The 20,207-nt window shown below is 40.4% G+C and overlaps 1 protein-coding gene across 5 annotated transcripts in view; it reads right to left on the bottom strand.

The window, feature by feature from the left end:
- NFYC (nuclear transcription factor Y subunit gamma) overlaps positions 1-20,207 on the bottom strand; it is a 67,767-nt gene that overhangs the window by 19,109 nt on the left and 28,451 nt on the right. For 4 of the 5 annotated variants that reach the window (XM_088835181.1, XM_055401722.2, XM_055401721.2 and 1 more), the window contains 3 exons: positions 10,628-10,739; positions 3,193-3,264; positions 1,666-1,779 (listed from right to left, as the gene is read on the bottom strand). In XM_088835181.1, coding sequence (XP_088691307.1) covers positions 1,666-1,779; positions 3,193-3,264; positions 10,628-10,732 — 291 coding nt within the window. In that variant the 5' untranslated portion in view covers positions 10,733-10,739. The remainder of the gene's footprint in view (positions 1-1,665; positions 1,780-3,192; positions 3,265-10,627; positions 10,740-20,207) is intronic. The other variant, XM_055401723.2, reaches the window with a different exon arrangement.

Below are 20,207 nucleotides of genomic sequence, written 5' to 3'. Positions count from 1 at the left end.
GATTGAGAGTAATCCACATTGTTGCATGAATAAATTGTTTGCTTCTCTGACTGTTGAGTAGTCATCCATTTTAAGAATACATCAATTTGTTAATATATTTACATCTTGATGGATATTTGAGCTACTTCCAGGTTTTGGTTGTTATAAACAAGGTTGTTACAGACAGTCTTATACAAGAATGTCCACACTTTTGGAAGTACACGTAAGAGTGGAATGGCTGGGTCTGAGATTAAGGAATAGCATTTTATTAGAAAGTGCTAAATAGTTTTCCAAGGTGATCACACCACTTTACATTCTAACCAGCAGTAAATGAGTTTCAGTCATTTCACTTTCTTGTCAACACTCGGTAATGTCAGTCTTTTTTATTTTAGCCATTCTACTGGATACAAACCAGTATCTCATTGTGGTTTTAATTTGTATTTCCCAGATGACAAATGATGTTGCACACCTTTTCGCTGCTTATTGGTCATTTAGGTGTCTTCCTTTTTAAAGGGCCTGTTCAAGTGCTTTGTCCATTTTATTTTTCAATCTGAATTGATCCTGAAGGTAGCTTTAATTAGATCTCTCTAGATCCATAGACTTCCTCCAAGACAAGATAAAGTAAGTTTTCAATATCTAGCTGCACGAGACTATAGAATTTCTAAGGGTAGGAATCTCTGTCTGTTTTGTGTATTAATTCCCAGGGCTTAGAACAGTGCTTAGCACACTGTGAGTATTCATTTAATATCTGCAGAATAAATGAACAAAGGCATACATTTTCAGTTCTGGAGATAAAGGGAAACAAAGAAAACATAATGTACTTCCTTGGCTTTGCTGTTAAAATATTGGCACTCCTGTATCCGCCATACTTTTCCTCTTATGTCTGGGAAATCTTTCCTCTAAGAAAGGGCCTGGGTGTTGAGTGGAGGGTCTGTACACCCAATGACTAAGGGGTCTTCATACAATAAGAAAGTGATTTGCTGGATTAAAATAAAAAAAGAAACAAGAAAGATGGAAAGGATTCCCAGGAAAACAGAGAAGGAACAAAAATGCTAAAGAGGTTAGTAAGACTATTCTTCCTGGGACTGTTCTTTCCTGGAGACTCTCAAGGGTTCCAACTGGAAGCTGTTTAGATCTGGAAATAGATAATCACTTTAGCCTCTGTTTACAGTGAGAGCTCACCAAGTACAAAGTTCAGTCACTGAGCTGTGACAAACAGGGAAGTTGGAAATTAACATTCCTGGTAGGGAAATACAATGGCAAGCCACTCCAGTACTCTTGCCTGGAAAATCCCATGGACGGAGAAGCCTGGTGGGCTGCAGTCCATGGGGTCGCTACGAGTCAGACATGACTGAGCGACTTCACTTTCACTTTTCACTTTCACACATTAGAGAAGGAAATGGCAACCCACTCCAGTGTTCTTGCCTGGAGAATCCCAGGGACGGGGGAGCCTGGTCGGCTGCCGTCTATGGGGTCACGCAGAGTTGGACACGACTGAAGTGACTTAGCAGCAGCAGCAGCAGGGAAATATCTTGGCTACAAGGTCTGCCTGCCTACCACCAGTAGAGGAAGATGCCAGTTAAACACATCAGTTTGACAGAGTCTAGGAAAGAACAATCTTTGGTCCAAAGCCATGCAAGAGAAGAAGGCAAAGGCAGCTGCTTGCCTAATTTTCCACAACATTACCTGAAGAGTCCGACGCTTGTTATCCTCTGTGTGGATCCAGGCTCGAAGAGTCAACTCTGTGATAAAAATCTGGGCTGCCTTGGCAAACAATACAGGGGCTTCTGCACTGATCATCTGCAACAGACGTAGGCCCTCCCTGTCAATCACCAGCAAGTCATTCAAACCAGTCAGTCTGTTCCTTATCTCATGTCCTGCCAATGGGCTATGGGGCAAGGACTAGAGAACAAGAAGGGAGTCGCCTCAAGAGATTCCAAGGTAAAATAAATCCATGACAAAGCAGGGACAAAGCAGGCAGTACACAGAAGAAGGGAAGAGGGAGAAAGGTTATTTATCTAGCACCTTCCATGTACTTTCTTTCTCTCATAAAAGCCTTTCAGAGAAACTAAGATTTAGGAGAGGTGAAGTGACTTGCCTATAGACACATAGCCAGTAAGTGGAAGGATTTAGGTTCTAATCCAAAGGGAGACAATGTCGGGAAAGATAATGAGTGCCAATGGATTTAGGGAAAATCTCCAGCTTCTCATCCTTCTTGGCTTTATTTTTTAAATAGTGAAAAAGAGGTAACAACTTTCCAGGGTTGCTGTGGGAATCAAATGAGATAATGTACGTAAAAGTGCGTGGCACATAATAAGTCCTCAAGTAATGGAAGCTGCCTTGCCCAATCTGAATTCCAAGTTCAAACTCTTGGTCAAACAAAGCTTTGGACCCTGTGCAGCCTTCATGAGGTGGTCTGTGGTGGTCTGTCTCAGAGGTGGTCTGTCCTCCTGTGAGGACAGAGTTAAGGAAGCAGGAGGTGAGAATTGGGATCTTGGTTCTCCAACTCTAGGTGAGTCACTTTTAACCTCTTTGTGTCCATTCGCATATCTACAGGATGGTGAAACTAGTAACTCTTACCCTGTGAAATCTCACAGTTACTATGAGGAAGTAAGCTAATAAAAAGGAAAACTGCTGTAAACTGTTAGCTTTCTACACAAATACAGGAAACTATTAATTCGAAGTGGAGAGAGTTGCTATCTTCTTGAGAGAACTGTAATAGGAGGCGGACTCCTAGGAATAAAAATGGTCAACCCAAGTAAATCCTCTCACAAGCATAAATTGCGTAAAACAACTCACAGACTGAAAAGTTAGAACAAGTGCAATATCATTATCAGACATTTCTTAGAGCTCAGATCAACTAACTAGAGACTGCAATAGGATGCTAGGAAGACGTCACTGTTCTGCTGACATGATGATACACGTTTACGCTACACAGTGGAAATAATCAGGCAATTCAAAACACAAATACTCAGTATCTTGGATTTCAACAGCTAGCAAACAGGATATTCCCAATTTTCAGAAAAGTACCATACAATAATTAAAACTGTTCAATTTCAGGTCACTTAACAATTTTAGAGAGGAACCAAATACAAAATCAACAGACAATACTTTTATTTTTGTTTAATTAAACTTTGAGCTCTAGAGAAATGAGCAATAATCTTCCCATTGTTTTACTTTCAAGATGAATAATAAAAATGAATGTGAATTCACCTTCACATCTTCATCCAGTTTCATAATCTTCTTAATACGAGCCAGTGGGAGTTCCTGCACTCGGAAATCTTTCTGAAATGAGTAACAAGAGGTGCATAAATGGTAGGAATAATTAATAGGATGTGACAGACAGCATGAAACCCCCTGGTTGATTTAGTCCCTCCTTTTAGAAAATATGGCAGGAGAGAAATTACAAATGAAATTAAGAAAACACAAGCTCTAGAGCAAAATACTTCTTAACCAATGCAGAGCTTCCAACAAAGGGTTTCAGGATAAACTTACGATGCCTTCTAACAGGGCCCTCATGAAAAGTAACCCCAAACAATACCAAGTTCTTTGCCAGAACAATATAGAGATGCATTATGAATGCATTTCCCCCCCCTAAGGAAGTCTGCCAGTCTGCAATATGCAGATTAAAATGAGATTTCTGGCCTTAGGGGTTTTTCTCCAAGTTGTCACCTTTTCCTTCGAATCAAGGACTGCAGGGCAAGTGCCAGCAATACCGGACCACAGTGACCGCTCACTTCAGCCAATGTGACACTGGTTATTTCTGACCTTTGCACTAACATGACACCAGAAACCAGGGAGGAGCTTCTTACCCATCACAGCATCGAAGGCCCTATCTTCAAAATCTGCTAGGGGTGGGGGTAGGAGTAGAAGAGTATGGAAAAAGGGTAAGGGTGAATTTATCGGCTGCTGTTTAGGAGTAGTCTTGTTGATTTTTTCTTAACAAACAAGACTAAATTGGGAAGAAACCACTTAACTTTACTGTGGAAAGGATTTAGGAAAGGAGTATCAGCACTACTCAATTACTTGTGATTTAAGTGCTTTTTCATTTTATTTTGATACTACTGGTATTTAAATACACAGCCAATGATGGATGCAATTCTAGAAATAAAAATCAATTTTGGGTTTCAAAGTTGCAAAGAAGAGAAAATTGAAAAGGCAGAGATTAGCTAAAATCAGCAAAATCCCTACTGGCACTAGGTGTCAAATGATTGATACTATAAGTGGTCTGAAATGTGATTCACCAAATCCAATATGCTCACCTGGGAATTTACATCATCACATTACGGAGGAAGCAGCTCTTATTTGAGATTTGGTGTAATTAACATGCATTAGTGAACTTTCTTTTCCAAGACCAATAAAAAACGTCAACTATACGTCAAAGAGGGCAGTGCAGCATTTTGGAAAAACATCATTAGCCTTCCCAGAATCTATTTTATGAATACATAAGAACAGGAACTATTAAGATAAAATGTACACCAATACATTTAATATATATATATATTTTTTTTGGGCCACACCTTGTGGCATGCAAGATCTTAGTTCCCCAGTTAAGGATGGAACCCATTACCCCCTGCAGTGGAAGCACGGAGTTCTAACCACTAGACCGCCAGGGAAATCCCAAGACAGCTAATTTCTCCACCCAAATCCAACAAGCTGCTTGGCTACCACTGACCTCTACAAATCCCCAACATCAATTTTTTATCTTTTCCTTTTCCAAATTAAGTATCAGCATTTTCCACGAAGCCTCTAAAAATCTAACTCTGAAGTGGTAGAGACTTAGAAGTCCAGTTTACCAAAAGGAGATAGCATGACACAATCTAATTTCTTCTCCTCCTTTCATCTGTTCCTTCATGCAACTCAACTGATAGCAAATGCATGATACCTACTACTATGTGGAAGATGCAAATAAACTTTTCTTTGAACAGTCGGGCTTCCCTGGTGGCTCAGATGGTAAAGCGTCTGCACACAATGCGGGAGACTTGGGTTCAATCCCTGGGTTGGGAAGATCTCCTGGAGAAGGAAATGGCAACCCACTCCAGTATTCTTGCCTGGAAAATCCCATGGACAGAGGAGACTGGTGGGCTACAGTCCATGGGGTTGCAAAGAGTCAGACACAACTGAGTGACTTCACTTTCTCTGAACAGCCAAATAGTTTAGAGAGAGTCGGACACAACTGAGCGACTTCACTTTCTCTGACCAAACAGTTTAGAGACTATCACTTAAGAAATTTTATAATCCCCTAAACTATACTAGAATGTGGGTGTAAAACCCCACAGGGAAAAGAGAGAGATGACCAACTGGCAGTGGTGGGTGGGGGGAGGTGTTGGAGTGAGCAAGGGGAGTTGGCAAATGTTCCACAGAGGGGCTGACATCTGAATCGTGTCTTGGGACCCTGCAAATCTGCCTGCTGGAAAAGTATGTGAATGTTATTCAGGCAAAGGACACAGCACACACAGAAGCACAGAGACAAATAAACCTGGCCTATTTAAGTTTTAGATGCATGACCTCAGTACAGAGGGGAGCAGCAGGAAAGGGAATGCTGGATTGGGGCCAGACCCTAAAGGGATTTAAAAACAAAAAACATTTAACTACAGAAATCAATCACTGGTCCTCCTTCTTGTGTGGTGTATCACACAAAATGATGCTAAACAGAAATGCCAAAGAAAACTCTAGGGATGACAGTTCCTTTGGAAGGCCTCCCAGGATGATACACACAGCACAAGATTATGACCACAAGATTTAGGTCTTTTACAAGTGTGCTCTCATTTGGCTTCGTCATTTAATATAATTCCCACAACACTGTTCTGAGATTACTCAACTAAAGCCCAGAGCTGATAAAAAAGACCTCCTTCCCCAACTTGAAAGAATATTACTTTCAGGATTTTTATGAGACTACAATTAAAAAAAAAACAAGGAGAAGTCAAGATATAGTCCCACCTTGATGAAGAGTAAAATGAGGAAGAAACTTACAAAAAACTCTGTTCTAAGTCCCATACATCTTTTCTTTTGTGAGAAATTTTCTCATGATCTCTAAACCTTGAGATCTTAAAGGATCTTCAGATGTGTGTGTGTGGCTCATTATCACTGACAATAGCCCAGCTTTCTATAATTTCAGCCCAGCTTTCCAGTCACATGTAAGGCTTTATGACAAGCTTAATGGAGAGAGGTGCCCCTTCACGATCGGTAAATTGGCTTTCAATTCAATGCTCCCCTTGTCATTGGCAACCATGCAACCGACATGAGTAACATTTAACTTCTTATCCTGATGCGAATCCAAGTGGAATAACAACCGACACATTTTATTCTTGGGAGTGACGTCAGAAAGGTGGGAGAGTGGATTCTCTCTCAGAACATCTCTGTGCTCCTGACCACAACCAAAGAAGTATGTTTAAAAATGCTGCCATCTGAAACTGCTGAACTTCAAGAAGTCTGAATTCACTCAATGAGAGTTTAAAGCCAAATTACAGTCAATAGGTCTCAGGCTGAACTAAACAACATCTGGAGTTTCAAATAATGATGAGATATCTTTCGCAGGCCTACCTAGTCAGGCACTCACTCTGAAAAATCAAGATTCTACCTTCTCAAAAGCAGTGATTCTCAACATGGACCAGCATGTTAGGATCACCTTGGGGAGCTTCTGAAACACAAGATGTCTGGGTTCTACCTCAGACTAACTGAATCAGGAACTCTAGGGAGTGGAGTCCTGCCATCACATTTTTTGAAAACTACCCTGGTGACTATAATCCACAGTGAGGGTTAAGGACCACTGCTTTAAAGCCTTGCTGCTCAAAGCGAAGTCCCTAGGCCCACAGTGGCATCATCTGGGAACATGAATGAAGTGCAAAATCTCAGGTTCCCCTCCAAACCTACTAAATCAAAATCTGTATTTCAACATGACCCTCATGTGGTTCACATATAGACAATAAAGTCTGTGAAGCACTGTTCTACAGGAAGGACTCAATCAGCACAGGACCTATTTTTTAGCAGTCCACCAAACTTCACCTCCAAGTTCTCGTTTAAATGAGATTTGATTGTAATGGTGGAAATGTCATCTTCCGATCTGGAGACACTGAAGAATGAAAAGATATAACTGGCAATTAAAAGAAAGTGACCAAAGCATTAAATTATGGCTAACTTGAAAGCTAAATGGGGTGTAGAGAGGGAGGTTGAAGAAGGATTAGATTTTTCTCTAAGATTCAGCATTACTACCTCCCCACCTGCCCCACAAAGGACAAAAGTTAGCTCTTTCTTCCCCATTTTCAAAGAGGTCTAGAGAGTAAAATTTAATGCCAAGAAGTCTATTAATCATTGATCCCAGAGCTCTGCTAGGCAGGAACACAGTATTTTACACAATCATCCTGGTATATAATCATTTTGGTATGATTTTTAGTCAACTTCAGTTTCAGGTGAGCACCACCTGGATTTAAGGACAATGCAGAGCTTTCAAGAACGAGGAGAGCATGATGGCCACGCTGAGATGAAGGACAAATTGCTTTTGCAGAACAAGACCGAGACAACTGGGGCCAGTCTCCAATATATCATCGACTGTATCATCTGTGCTTAGTCGCTCAGCTGTGTCCAACTCTTTGCGACCCCATGGACTAGCAAACTCACATTACTTATTTTTGGAACACCTCTGTCACAGTCTTAGAGAGACCACAACACCTTATGAGTGTTCTCATAAGCTTCATTTATGTTTGGATAGTTTGAACGTACAGTTTTTTTTAAAAATCTGGTAGACATTTTGAGATATCAGCCTAAGAGGCTCTGGCATACCTGAGGAAGTCTGGTTGTAAGTGCTACTTGAGCTCTACAAAGGCAGACACTAAACACTAAAATATCAGCCACGTCACACAGGCAGAGGTTCAGTCAGAGAAGCAGATGCCTTCATCTGCCACCGGCAGAGGGAAACTAAAAGTTCTGCAAAGGGCCTTTACTGGATTGCACTCTCACTCAAACCTGGCACTATGCTGCTTCGCACTAAATCTGAAGTGGAGGAGTCTGTGATTCATTTAAACATTTACTGTGCACCTATTACATGCCAAGGCTTCCCTTGTGGCTCAGCTGGTAAAGAATCCGCCTACCTTGCAGGAGACCTGAGTTTGATCCCTGGGTTGGAAAGATCCCCCAGAGAAGGGAAAAGCTACCCATTCCAGTATTCTGGCCTGGAGAATTCCATGGACTGTATAGTCCACAGGGTTGCAAAGAGTTGGACCCAACTGAGCGATTTTCACTCACTCATACACTATTACAAGCCAAACATCATTCTAAGTGTCTGATTTAAGAGATACCATGGTAGCAGTCTAGGATTCTTTCCTTGAGAGCATGTGGAAGGAAAACTTTAGCCATCAACAGGAAAATGATTAAAAAATGACTTTCTTCCTTGGTCTTTCTCCTTACTCATAAAACTTGAACTAAAAGTGAATCCCTCAAAGTAATCCACTTTTAACCTCTGAAGGACTAGCTGTCTAGCTACAAAAAGTTGGTCAACACCACTATCTTGTCTGATGTCAATTAAACTTGAAAAGTAAACCAAGCAAGGTAACATCAAAGCCCATATTCCTCTTCACTGCAGCATTATTCACTACAGGCAAGAAACAAAAGCAACCCAAATGCCCACTGACAGATGACTGGATAAACAAAATGTGTATATACACATATACAAACACATACACATATACAGGAAATATCATTCAGCCTAAACAAAGAAATCCTGTCATACGCTACAACATGGATGAACCTTGAAAACATTATGCTAAGTAAGTGAAATGAGTCAGGCACAAAAAGATAAATACTGTATGAGTCTACTTATATGAGGTAGTTAGAGCGGCCAAATTAGAAGAAACAAAGCAGAACAGTGATTACCAAGGGCTGGAGAGTGGGGAAAGTGGATAGTTGTTTTATGAGTGTAAAGCTCCAGTTCCACAGGATGAAAAAGTCCTGGAGATCTGTTTCACAACAATGTGAATATACCACTGAACTGTACATTTTAAATGGTCAAGATGGTAAATTTTGTTGTGTTGTTTTACCACAGTTAAAAAATAAAAATTCAAAGTCCAACAAAATACAGAAAAGCTAGGTGCTGAATTTGAAATTCTAAAGTTCATCTGATCACTTGTCTGATCCTGAATTTGTTTCTGCACTCAAGCTGGAACAGGCTTGCTGCACTGCCGAATCCCACCAGAACTCAGGAAGGCACTAGTTTTATACCAGGCTGATCCCAGCACTAAAACCTGAAAGCTTAACCATGACATTATCCCCTCAAAACATACAAAATACCCCACTTCTGACTTTATAATTCCATTTTTCCCCTCCCTTCCGCTTTATATCTAAGATACTATTGGTAACTACCACCTTTAGACTGCAGGAGAATGATTTTTCAGTGGAAATCCATTGGTGAACACAGGCCACTCAGAGAAAGCCCAAACCAAGGTCAAATACTGAAAATCCCCCATATAAGCAAACATGACCCACAAGGATATCCAGAATACAGGGGCTTTTTGGCCCCTGAAGTCAGTGGACATTTATCACAATGAGAAGTTACTGTTTATTTTACTCATTCATTACCTGTTTCTGTCTCTCCCACCAGAATACATGTTCTGTGAGTGCACTGGTTTTGTCTGTGTGGTTCACAATAAGTAGCCTAGCCATAGTAGGTGTGTAAGTATTCATCGAGTAAATGAAAACTGATTATGTGCATCAGAGGTTAAGGACCAGAAACTCTTAAGAAATTGCAGCATCAAGAAAGAATCCAGTATTTGCTCTACCAGGATGCTAAAACCTCTGGGGCAGGAATGACATATCTAACAGAGTGCTCCTTCAGCCATTTGCTGAGATGGCACCAAACAGAACATTATTCATTATGGATATAACATAATACCCTCCCTTTTAATGCTTCAGACTCATCACTGTACCTGACTCAGTAACTATTTAATAAATACTTATTGAACAAATGACCTGGGTGTAATTATTACATCGTAAGCTCCTCAAGGGCCAGGGTTTTGATTCTTCTGTCAGTGGGTCTCAAAAGGGATGATTTCAGCCCCCAGGCGACATTTGCCAGTGTCTAGCCACAGTTTTGGTTGTCAGAACTGGAAGTGCAGTGCTACTGGCTACAGTGATTAAAGGCCAGAGATGCTGCTAAACACCACACAATGCACAGAAGAGCCCCTCACAACAAGGAATTATCTGGCCCAAAGTGTCAATAATACTGCTCTTAAGAAACCCCAATCTAAGTGCATCTTTTAACACCTGGAAAGAGTGCTGGCTTACAATATATTTGCTGTCGAATAAACTGCCCAAGAGTTTTCATCAGGTCCTAGAAATCTGGCAGGGCCACTAAATCAGGCCATAGAAATGAGCTACAGCTTCTGGAGGAAAGAAAGCCCTGCTTTTCTGCATTCTCTAAAAGATCTGCCTCACATTAAACAAACTCCAAGTCAAAGCATCCACAGGCCTAAAGAAAGCCACTAAAAAAAAAAATCCATGCAGCTACCTCACCTAAAGTAAATTATATCTTCATCTTCCTACCCACAGGTCAGACATGAACTATACTTTTGTAAATGTGCTTGAGATTAAAAATGCTTTAGCCTAAGTTTTGGTTATTCATCTCAAAGCTCGTTAAAAGTCTCTCACTCTTCCTTACCACTGTTAAATTCCGGATATCTTCCATGACACGAGGCCAGAAGGACTGCAGGCTCTGCTGGGCATCGCTGCTGCTAGCACCACCAAATCCTCCTTCTGTGGACATCCTGACACTAAAAACAAACACACGCACAACACGTGTTACACATAACAGTCAGGCTTTATATCCATCTCTGTCTTTCCTGCGGATGTTTTCACTAACCCATTCAGTTTTTCAGTCTGAGAAGATAATACAATTGCGCTGAAGAGGCTTTTCACACCAACCTAAGTCTTGGCAAAAAATGAGGAACGTTTTCCCTTTCATCCAGCTTATATCACAAAGACTAACAAGAAGCTGAAATCAGAAAATCTAAAATTCCTAGTGGGGGAGAAAAAAAAATATATATATATAAAAAATTGCTAGAAACCCAAACTCAAATCCTAACGTAAATCAAGGACTTTTAATGTCTTATTTGGAGAGAAGGAAAAAAAAAGGTACTTGGTTGCCCTAGTGTTGTCCATAATTTTCAATGCCATCCTCTCCAATGTTTTTCAGGGTCTATGTAGCTTCTCATACTCCATGCCACAGCCTGCAGCACATATATTAAGAGTCCCCAGTGATTAATACTGTACATAAATGTAAACCCAGAGTCTTAAAAACTAACAGCCAAGTTTATTCTGCTGTTTTAGTCACTGTGTCCCATTTCTTTGGGGCTGACGACTATTATTCTTTCTAATCTCAAACTAATCTGCCTCAAAGGACACAAAATCTGTAAAGCCTAGGCCAGTAACTGAGTGGATGGCACAAAGTCTTTGAAATCACTTCCAGTTCTTTCCTTACCTGAACCTTGGTGTCAGACACAAAGTCAAACAAAGCACACCATCAATTAGAAGCTTTAAAGATGGTTGAAAAACAATGTGGAATTAAATTCAGTACAGAGAGAAGAGGACCACAGTTTGGTCAACTGCTTTGTCATGAGGGAGGGAAGATGAATAAGAACCCCTGCACCAGCTATATCTATACCATAAATATAGATAATACTGTAATGTTTGAAAAGATTTACAGGGGGAAAGTAAAAAACTCCAGATGGTTTAAATGTTTATCTGGCAAATACTTAACTCTAAGAAACACTTTAATTAAACATAAAGAACAAGAAACTTTAGTGATATCCCAAGAATTTCTATTCTGGGAAATTATTCAAAAAGATTTAATATGCCAGTGACAGGATGCTGGCGGAGAGCTATGTAAGTCATTAAGAACTAATTCTGAAGGGCTGAAAGAAAAGCAGCAAGGCCAGGTGTCACATGACCAAACTGCTACTTTCCAGGGTCTGTGTGGATGCATGCTGGGCTGATCACTCTCTATCAGCAGAGTGGATGAAGGCTGATAAATCTAAGTTTAGACTGTGAGGATGTCTGATTCACTCCTAAATGTTTGCCTGGGATTGTCCTAGAAATCTCTGATTTTTTTTTTTTTCCTTTTTCCTCTAAAGGAAATGATGAGAAGAAAGAACAGAAGGAAAACAAGAGTACAATCTTCAAAGCAGATTTCACTCTGGTGTAATGACATTAGTGGGTGATGATGTAATGGGAAAAGGTTTGGAGCCAATTTCTGGTGCTGGAGGCCCACAAGCAGCTCTATACATCAGCAGGAACTCTAAGTCCTAGGAAGCAATATGATCCTGAAGTTTCTGGAGGGAATTAAAGTGAAGAGTGTTGAATCACAGTTGGAAATGACTAGATTAAAATCCTGAGTCCTAAAAAACCAAGTAAGAACATTTCAGTTCAGCTCCCAAGACATCTTCACTTATCACCATATGCACGTGACCTATACACTATTCTCTTAGGTGTACTGAGAACAAAGAAGTCAAGGTAATCTAGAGAAGTTTAGTTATTTATTTTTATTAATAGATTCCTATGAGGTACTCATGACAATGATGAGAGCGAGTCTCTAACCTTTTTAAAGGGGGCAAAAAAAACCTTTCCAGAAATGAAATTAATTATTAAAAAACTTTAAAAATGAATCTAACCTTTTACTGTACGGACCCAAGGAGAGGCCTGATCTTACAGAATCTGCCACGTAAGCTGCTACGGTCAAAGAAGGGAAGAGGCACAGTTGCCAGTGTGACACTCTGTATAACTTGCTAATGAGAAGCAGGATTCCTCTGAGTGCAAAGGTCTTTAAGATTTACAAAGCTGGTAACCAGTTTTGACTGTCCTCTGATCTCCTCCCACAAATGTTATCAAGGTGCATAATTCAAGAAGCATTTTTAAAACCATCTGTGCACAGTCTGCTTTTAAATCTTGAATGGCCCCAACTAAGCATGTGCTGGCACAATCAGTTCCCAAACATCTGTGCAGTCAATAGATTATGAATGAATCTTTGGCTGGCTCAGAGCCACACACTGTTGGAGTCGGGGTGTGCACAAAACAAAATTTTAAGAAGTCTTTCTGGAACTGACAAACGTATTAAAGGTTATTAAGTTTTTAACTTGAGAGACCCATTCTGAATTAGAAAACCATAAATGAATAATGGCAAAAAAAATCCAAATCAATAATAATGTTCTTTACATTTTACTGCCTCATAGAACTTTAAAACGGGGTGAGGGGTGCTTTAAGGTCCAGCTCCACTAAAGATGCTCACGGCTCTACTTCAACCTCTGCCCAGCTCCCTCAGTGCACCCTACGAGGTCACTGAAACATGAGCTCCTCCCTCTACAGTTCTAGGAAACTGGTGCACTGGCTAGGCATTCTTTTCCATCTTTGGACAGTTCTCACTGCTCTTCTTTACATTAAGTTGAATTTACAAACAAAGGATCATTTCAGCTTTGGATGTAGTCACAACTTTTATGATTTTTCCATCCAGAAACCTCTTTTCATAAATTCCTGACTTCAAAAAACAAAGGTACTGTACTCTCCTCATCAGGGACAGAAGATCTTTTCATGAGGAAAAAGAGAAAATGGTTTGGAGCATGTTTTCTAGCATCTTTGCACAGAAATAACTTGTAGATAATTCTCAGTATCTCTTGGAAGACCATAAATTGTTATTATAAATTCCTAGAAAAGGTGAGTATTTTTATTCAAAAGGCTTTCCTTAAAGCAGATTCAGTCTTCACATGGGGCTTTACAAATTAGATCAAATCTCAAGCAACAGATTTTATGAAAATAAGCTAGTATTCTCAATATTTTCTGACTGTGGCACAACTTAAAATTAAAATAATAAAACTTAATCATAAAAAAATTTTGCTCACTAAACACCTAAGTTAAAAAACATAAAGTAACTTCTCACTTAATTTAATATATTAATTGCAACTAAATTGATTTTGCTACAGAATTAGCCTATTTGTAACATCTACAACCCATGGAAAATATGCCAGAATCATCTTCTAGAATGATGAGAAAGGAATGGATTTAAAAGTAAGAAAGAGATTTATATTCCAGGATCCTTTTTACTCCTAACTGCTATTGCTATCATGAAATAAAGCTATTCACACACAGTAAGACCAAGCCGCATTAGCTTAGATGACTCTTTTGAAAAATGCACAACAGAATTTTCCAGATTTAATTCATAATTAATTAGATTTATCATTCATGTTCATTAATTAGCTTATAAATACCTGAATAAGACTGCCTGCTTAATTATTTAATGACGACTTAAGAATCAGATAAAGTATTGAATGGTTATTACTATAAGAAATCTCAACTCCCATTATCTTTCATCTGGTTTTAAACACAGTTTCCTTTCCAAAACTAAAATGGGAAGAATCAAAGTCCACCAGGAAAAGGCCATTTCTCCAATGCTCAAATCAACTGCCATCACTCCACAAGTCTCTATCTAAATCACCAAAGTGATCACTCCTTCCATGAACCTTCAGAGCTCTTAATGTGTACTTCTTCCTGCCCTCACCGCATTACCTTGTATGATCATTATTTATGTATTTCTTACCACATTTCCCCTTCTGGTTTATAAGCTTCTTGTGGGTAGGACGTGAGTATGATTCATCTCTGGATTCCCTCACAGCACCTAGCACGAAGTCTGATAAATAATTACTTCTGAATGAAGGAGAGTTGTTGCACATGTACTTGCTGAGAAAAAAGAGGCCTCTTAGAAAGCCTGGCTCTGAAATAAGATTTATTGGGACAGCAAACTATTTTAGGAAGTTCAGAATATATGAGGTTGTCGCTGGGCCTTTAAAATGTTAGTAGGACTACAATCAGAAATCCACGTGACCTGAAGTGAATTTAAGATAAAATGAAGGAAGAGGACGCGCGCGCGCGTGTCCTGGAAGTTACAAGGCCTTCCAGACCAGAAAGCTGGAAACATCGGTGTGTACTATTTCACGGCATAAAACTCTTGAAAGTCAGAATCTTCTCAGAAAGGTGACCAGGACAGATGAGCAAAGTTTGAAAAATTAATGACAAGTAAGTAGGAGGAGAGAGGGGGTGGGGAATACCTCTGTTTGGCCATCCACTGCAAGGAAGATAAGGAGAAAATCATGCAGAAAATGAGATAATTCAATCAGATCACTCAAGGGTACACAATCTAACTGTCATTCAAATACCCAGTTACTCTTTATCATTCTTAAAGAAAGAAGATCTAAGCAGTTTTCAAAACATCTCAAAAGCAGAGTGCTCCTCCTTTGAGATTCTTTTGGAAGTCTTTCAAGCTCTTGGTTTTGACCAGGTACCATTCTTATCAAATCCTCCCTGAGTGATATGCTGGACGTGGAACAGGATGTACCAAAATGATCAAGCTCATAAAATACAAAGAAACATAAGATTTTACTACAATATCCCCTAGTCTCTAAAACTCTGCACCTTTAGAGCTAAAGCCTAATTCTTAGCATATACCTCACTCTCTCTACAAAAATCCTTTGTAATATGTCTAAACCCACATATAGCTCTCTAAAGTAACTAAAACCAAACAAATGTTGTTGGGAGACAATACATAAATCCCTATCATCACAACAACTATTCAAGGAAAAAAGACCACAGGAAACTCCCCTAAAATGAAGACCAATCTTTGATCAATGCTGCTTCCTATTAAAATACTAGAGCTGCCCCATTCCAGGCAGTCAAATTCTACTTAAAAATAATGTTCTCACTGTTAAATGTAAGCAAATATGCCTTAGCCCAGTTGTGATTGAAGAACAAATCTAAACACCGGTACCATCTTTCACCCTAATGCCCCTCATCATCCAACTTGCAGCCTTTAGGCATTTCAGGCTGAGAATGTCCCTAATAGTTCCTATATGTCTCCAACTTAACATATATCAAGCATCTCCCTATGTACAAAGCACATTAACTTCTTCTTTTCTTGACTGGCATTTCGATCACGTTTGTCATTAGATGACATGATTTTTATTTTGCCCAAATAGTAGCTCTACCATACACATTTTATGTTCCAGTACTACTCAGGTATTCACTGAAGTTAGTTCCAAGCTTCTTCACTTGAATTGGCTAAAACTGTTGGGATACTATATTTCAAAAGGGGAATGAGAGACAACGAGAGATAAAGAAAGAATATTAATATGAATGAATAAGAGGAAAGCTAACTTGCGCTTGCTATTTTAGATATTCTCCCAAACTACAAAGAAAAGTGAAAATTAAATTTGAGAACTGAAATTTCTGCAACAAAACAATTTCACCAACATCAAGTTGGTTCTCATGTTTACACAGATGGACCTAAAACCATTATCAACCACAATGGCTAAAAAGGATTTCAAGCATTAAGGAAGCATATGCTTTCTACAGTAAAACCAATCTTAAACTGACAATTTCAGAAGAAAAATAACACTGTTCTGGAAATAAAAAGACCTTTGTTTGTGAACTGGCCTGCTGCCGACTAGCTAGTGGCCTTGGGCCAGTCACTGCACTAAGCCACTGCAGATGCAATGTATACTGAACACATACACCAAAGGGCAAAGGGGTGGTCTGGTATGGAAGGCCTACACTTCACTGCTTGAGGATGCAATAAATGAATGAATACAAGGTAGGGTGACTAGAGAGAAAAGAGGGTTCAGCTGTCTTTATTTAAGCTCACCTAAACCAGAAAAGACTCTGATGCGGGGAGGGATTGGGAGCAGGAGGAGAAGGGGACGACAGAGAAGGAGATGGCTGGATGGCGTCGCGGACTCGACGGACATGAGTTTGAGTGAACTCCAGGAGTTGGTGATGGACAGGGAGGCCTGGCGTGCTGTGATTCATGGGGTCGCAAAGAGTCGGACACTACTGAGCAACTGAACTGAACTGAACTGAAGGTTTCTACTGAAGCAAGAAAGCACTAAGCCTAGTGCCAGATACCTTACTACTCAAGTTCTAAACATAACTGGATACCAGATGGTCATACTTACTGACAGGTTATTATACAGTACCCCACTACTATAATAATGAATAATGTAGTCTTACTGGAGACCCCTTTCCCTAATCCTGAACAACGCCAAGTTCAGTGTTTGAGGGTGTGTCTGTCTTGAACTCCAAATGGCTACATAAGTCTGAAGCCCCTTTTCTAACTGCATACAGAAGAAACTGTGCTTTCCAAAAGACTATAGGTTGAAACTGGCTGCACACTACTCTTCCTAAAGATCTGTTCACAAAGATACATTTTCAGACTGGCAGCACAGACACTTCCTTCAAAAACAAAAACATGTTTCTGTTTGCTGTCTACTACAACATAATCTTTCAAACAAGGGCTAGATACAGTGTGTCTGGGAAAAAAGGAAGGTAGAGCAACTTATGGTATGAAACTTAACAGGAAAGCATGACCAGAACATTAAAAAAAAAAAAAAACCTGTTTCTGTGGAACAGAAACAGTATGTAAACGTATTACTTCACACACTTGTTTCCTCATTCACTGATGTCCAACTTACATGATATATGCTATATACACAGGCATATATGACAGCAACAAAGCACTATCAGTATTTTGTATGATGGAGAAAAAAGACCAACAGGTATTCTAAAGGCAAGGGCCTACAAACTACAGACCCCAAGCCAAATTTGGCCTGCAGCCTCTTTCTGTAAATTCACTTTTACTGGAAGACTGCAGCCCCATTCATTTATGTTGTCTATACCCTTATGGCAGAAAGTGAAGAGGAACTAAAAAGCCTCTTGATGAAAGTGAAAGAGGAGAGTTAAAAGGTTGGCTTGAAGCTCAACATTCAGAAAACTAAGATCATGGCATCTGGTCCCATCACTTCATGGGAAATAGATGGAAAAACAGTGGAAACAGTGTCAGACTTTATTTTTGGGGGGCTCCAAAATCACTGCAGATGCTGATTGCGGCCATGAAATTAAAAGACGCTTGTTCCTTGGAAGGAAAGTTATGACCAACCTAGATAGCATATTAAAAAGCAGAGACATTACTTTGCCAACCAAGGTCCGTCTAGTCAAGGCAATGGTTTTTCCCATGGTCATGTATGGATGTGAGAGTTGGACTGTGAAGAAAGCTGATCGCCGAATTATTGATGCTTTTGAACTGTGGTGTTGGAGAAGACTCTTGAGAGTCCCTTGGACTGCAAGGAGATCCAACCAGTCCATTCTAAAGGAGATCAGTCCTGGGTGTTCACTGGAAGGACTGATGCTAAAACTGAAACTCCAATACTTTGGCCACCTCATGTGACGAGTTAACTCACTGGAAAAGACTCTGATGATGGGGGGGATTGGGGGCAGGAGGAGAAGGGGACGACAGAGAATGAGATGGCTGGATGGCATCATCAACTCGATGGAGGTGAGTTTGAGTGAACTCTGGGAGTTGGTGACGGACAGGGAGGCCTGGCATGATGTAATTCATGGGGTCACAAAGGGTCGGACACGACTGAGCGACTGAACTGAACTGATGGTTGTTTTCAGGCAGTAACAGTAGAGTTCAAGTGTTACAAAAGAAACTGTATGATCAACAAGCTAAAAATATTATCTCAGTTCAGTTCAGTTCAGTTCAGTCGCTCAGTCGTGTCCGACTCTCCGCGACCCCATGAATCACAGCACGCCAGGCCTCCCTGTCCATCACCAACTCCCGCAGTTCACTCAAACTCATGTCCACAGAGTCGGTGATGCCATCCAGCCATCTCATTCTCCGTCGTCCCCTTCTCCTCCCGCCCCCAACCTTTCCCAGCATCAGAGTCTTTTCCAGTGAGTCAACTCGTCGCATGAGGTGGCCAAAGTATTGCAGTTTCAGCTTTAGCATCAGTCCCTCCAATGAACACCCAGGATTGATCTCCTTTAGAATGGACTGGTTGGATCTCCTTGCAGTCCAAGGGACTCTCAAGAGTCTTCTCCAACACCACAGTTCAAAAGCATCGATTCTTCGGCGATCAGCTTTCTTCACAGTCCAACTCTCACATCCATACATGACCACGGGAAAAACCATTGCCTTGACTAGACGGACCTTGGTTGGCAAAGTAATGTCTCTGCTTTTTAATATACTATCAAGGTTGGTCATAACTTTCCTTCCAAGGAGCAAGCGTCTTTTAATTTCATGGCTGCAATCAGCATCTGCGGTGATTTTGGAGCCCAAAAAAATAAAAGTCTGACACTGTTTCCACTGTTTTTCCATCCATTTCCCATGAAGTGATGGGACCAGATGCCATGATCTTTGTTTTCTGAATGTTGAGCTTCAAGCCAACCTTTTCACTCTCCTCTTTCCCTTTCATCAAGAGGCTTTTTAGTTCCTCTTCACTTTCTGCCATAAGGGTAGTGTCATCTGCATATCTGAGGTTATTGATATTTCTCCCAGCAATCTTGATTCCAGCTTGTGCTTCTTCCAGCCCAGCGTTCCTCATGATGTACTCTGCATATAAGTTAAATAAGCAAGGTGACAATATACAACCTTGATGTACACCTTTTCCTATTTGGAACCAGTCTGTTATTCCATGTCCAGTTCTAACTGTAGCTTCCTGACCTGCATACAGGTTTCTCAAGAGGCAGGTCAGGTGGTCTGGGATTCCCATCTCTTTCAGAATGTTCCACAGGTTATTGTGATCCACACAGTCAAAGGCTTTGGCACAGTCAATGAAGCAGAAATAGATGTTTTTCTGAAACTCTCTTGCTTTCTCCATGATCCAGCGGATGTTGGCAATTTGATCTCTGGTGCCTCTGCCTTTTCTAAAACCTGCTTGAACATCTGGGAGTTCACGGTTTACATACTGCTGAAGCCTGGCTTGGAGAATTTTGAGCATGACTTTACTAGCGTGTGAGATGAGTGCAATTGTGCGGTAGTTTAAGCATTCTTTGGCATTGCCTTTCTTTGGGATTGGAATGAAGACTGACCTCTTCCAGTCCTGTGGCCACTGCTGAGTTTTCCAAATCTGCTGGCATATTGAGTGCAGCACTTTCACAGCATCATCTTTCAAGACTTGAAATAGCTCAACTGGCCCTTCACCAAAAAAGGGGATTTGCTAACATAACAATGGGGAAACTGAGTGCCAGAGATTAGAAAGCTTGCAGTAGATCACATAACTGTTAGATGGCTTCCTAACCCATTCAACCTCCAGCCCGCTCTGTGCCACAAAAATATCTGTTAATCTCTCTTGACACTCCAACCTAATGAAAGCAAATAAATTTCTGAAGGAAGAATAACAAGTAACTGGTTTTTTCAGACTCTG

This window comes from Moschus berezovskii, chromosome 4 (genome assembly GCF_049115385.1).
Source record: "Moschus berezovskii isolate FMDL1 chromosome 4, NW_MosBer_1.0, whole genome shotgun sequence".
NCBI lineage: Eukaryota > Metazoa > Chordata > Mammalia > Artiodactyla > Moschidae > Moschus > Moschus berezovskii.
The sequence above is the reverse complement of the archived record's forward strand: the minus strand, read 5'-3'. Positions and strand labels throughout refer to the sequence as shown.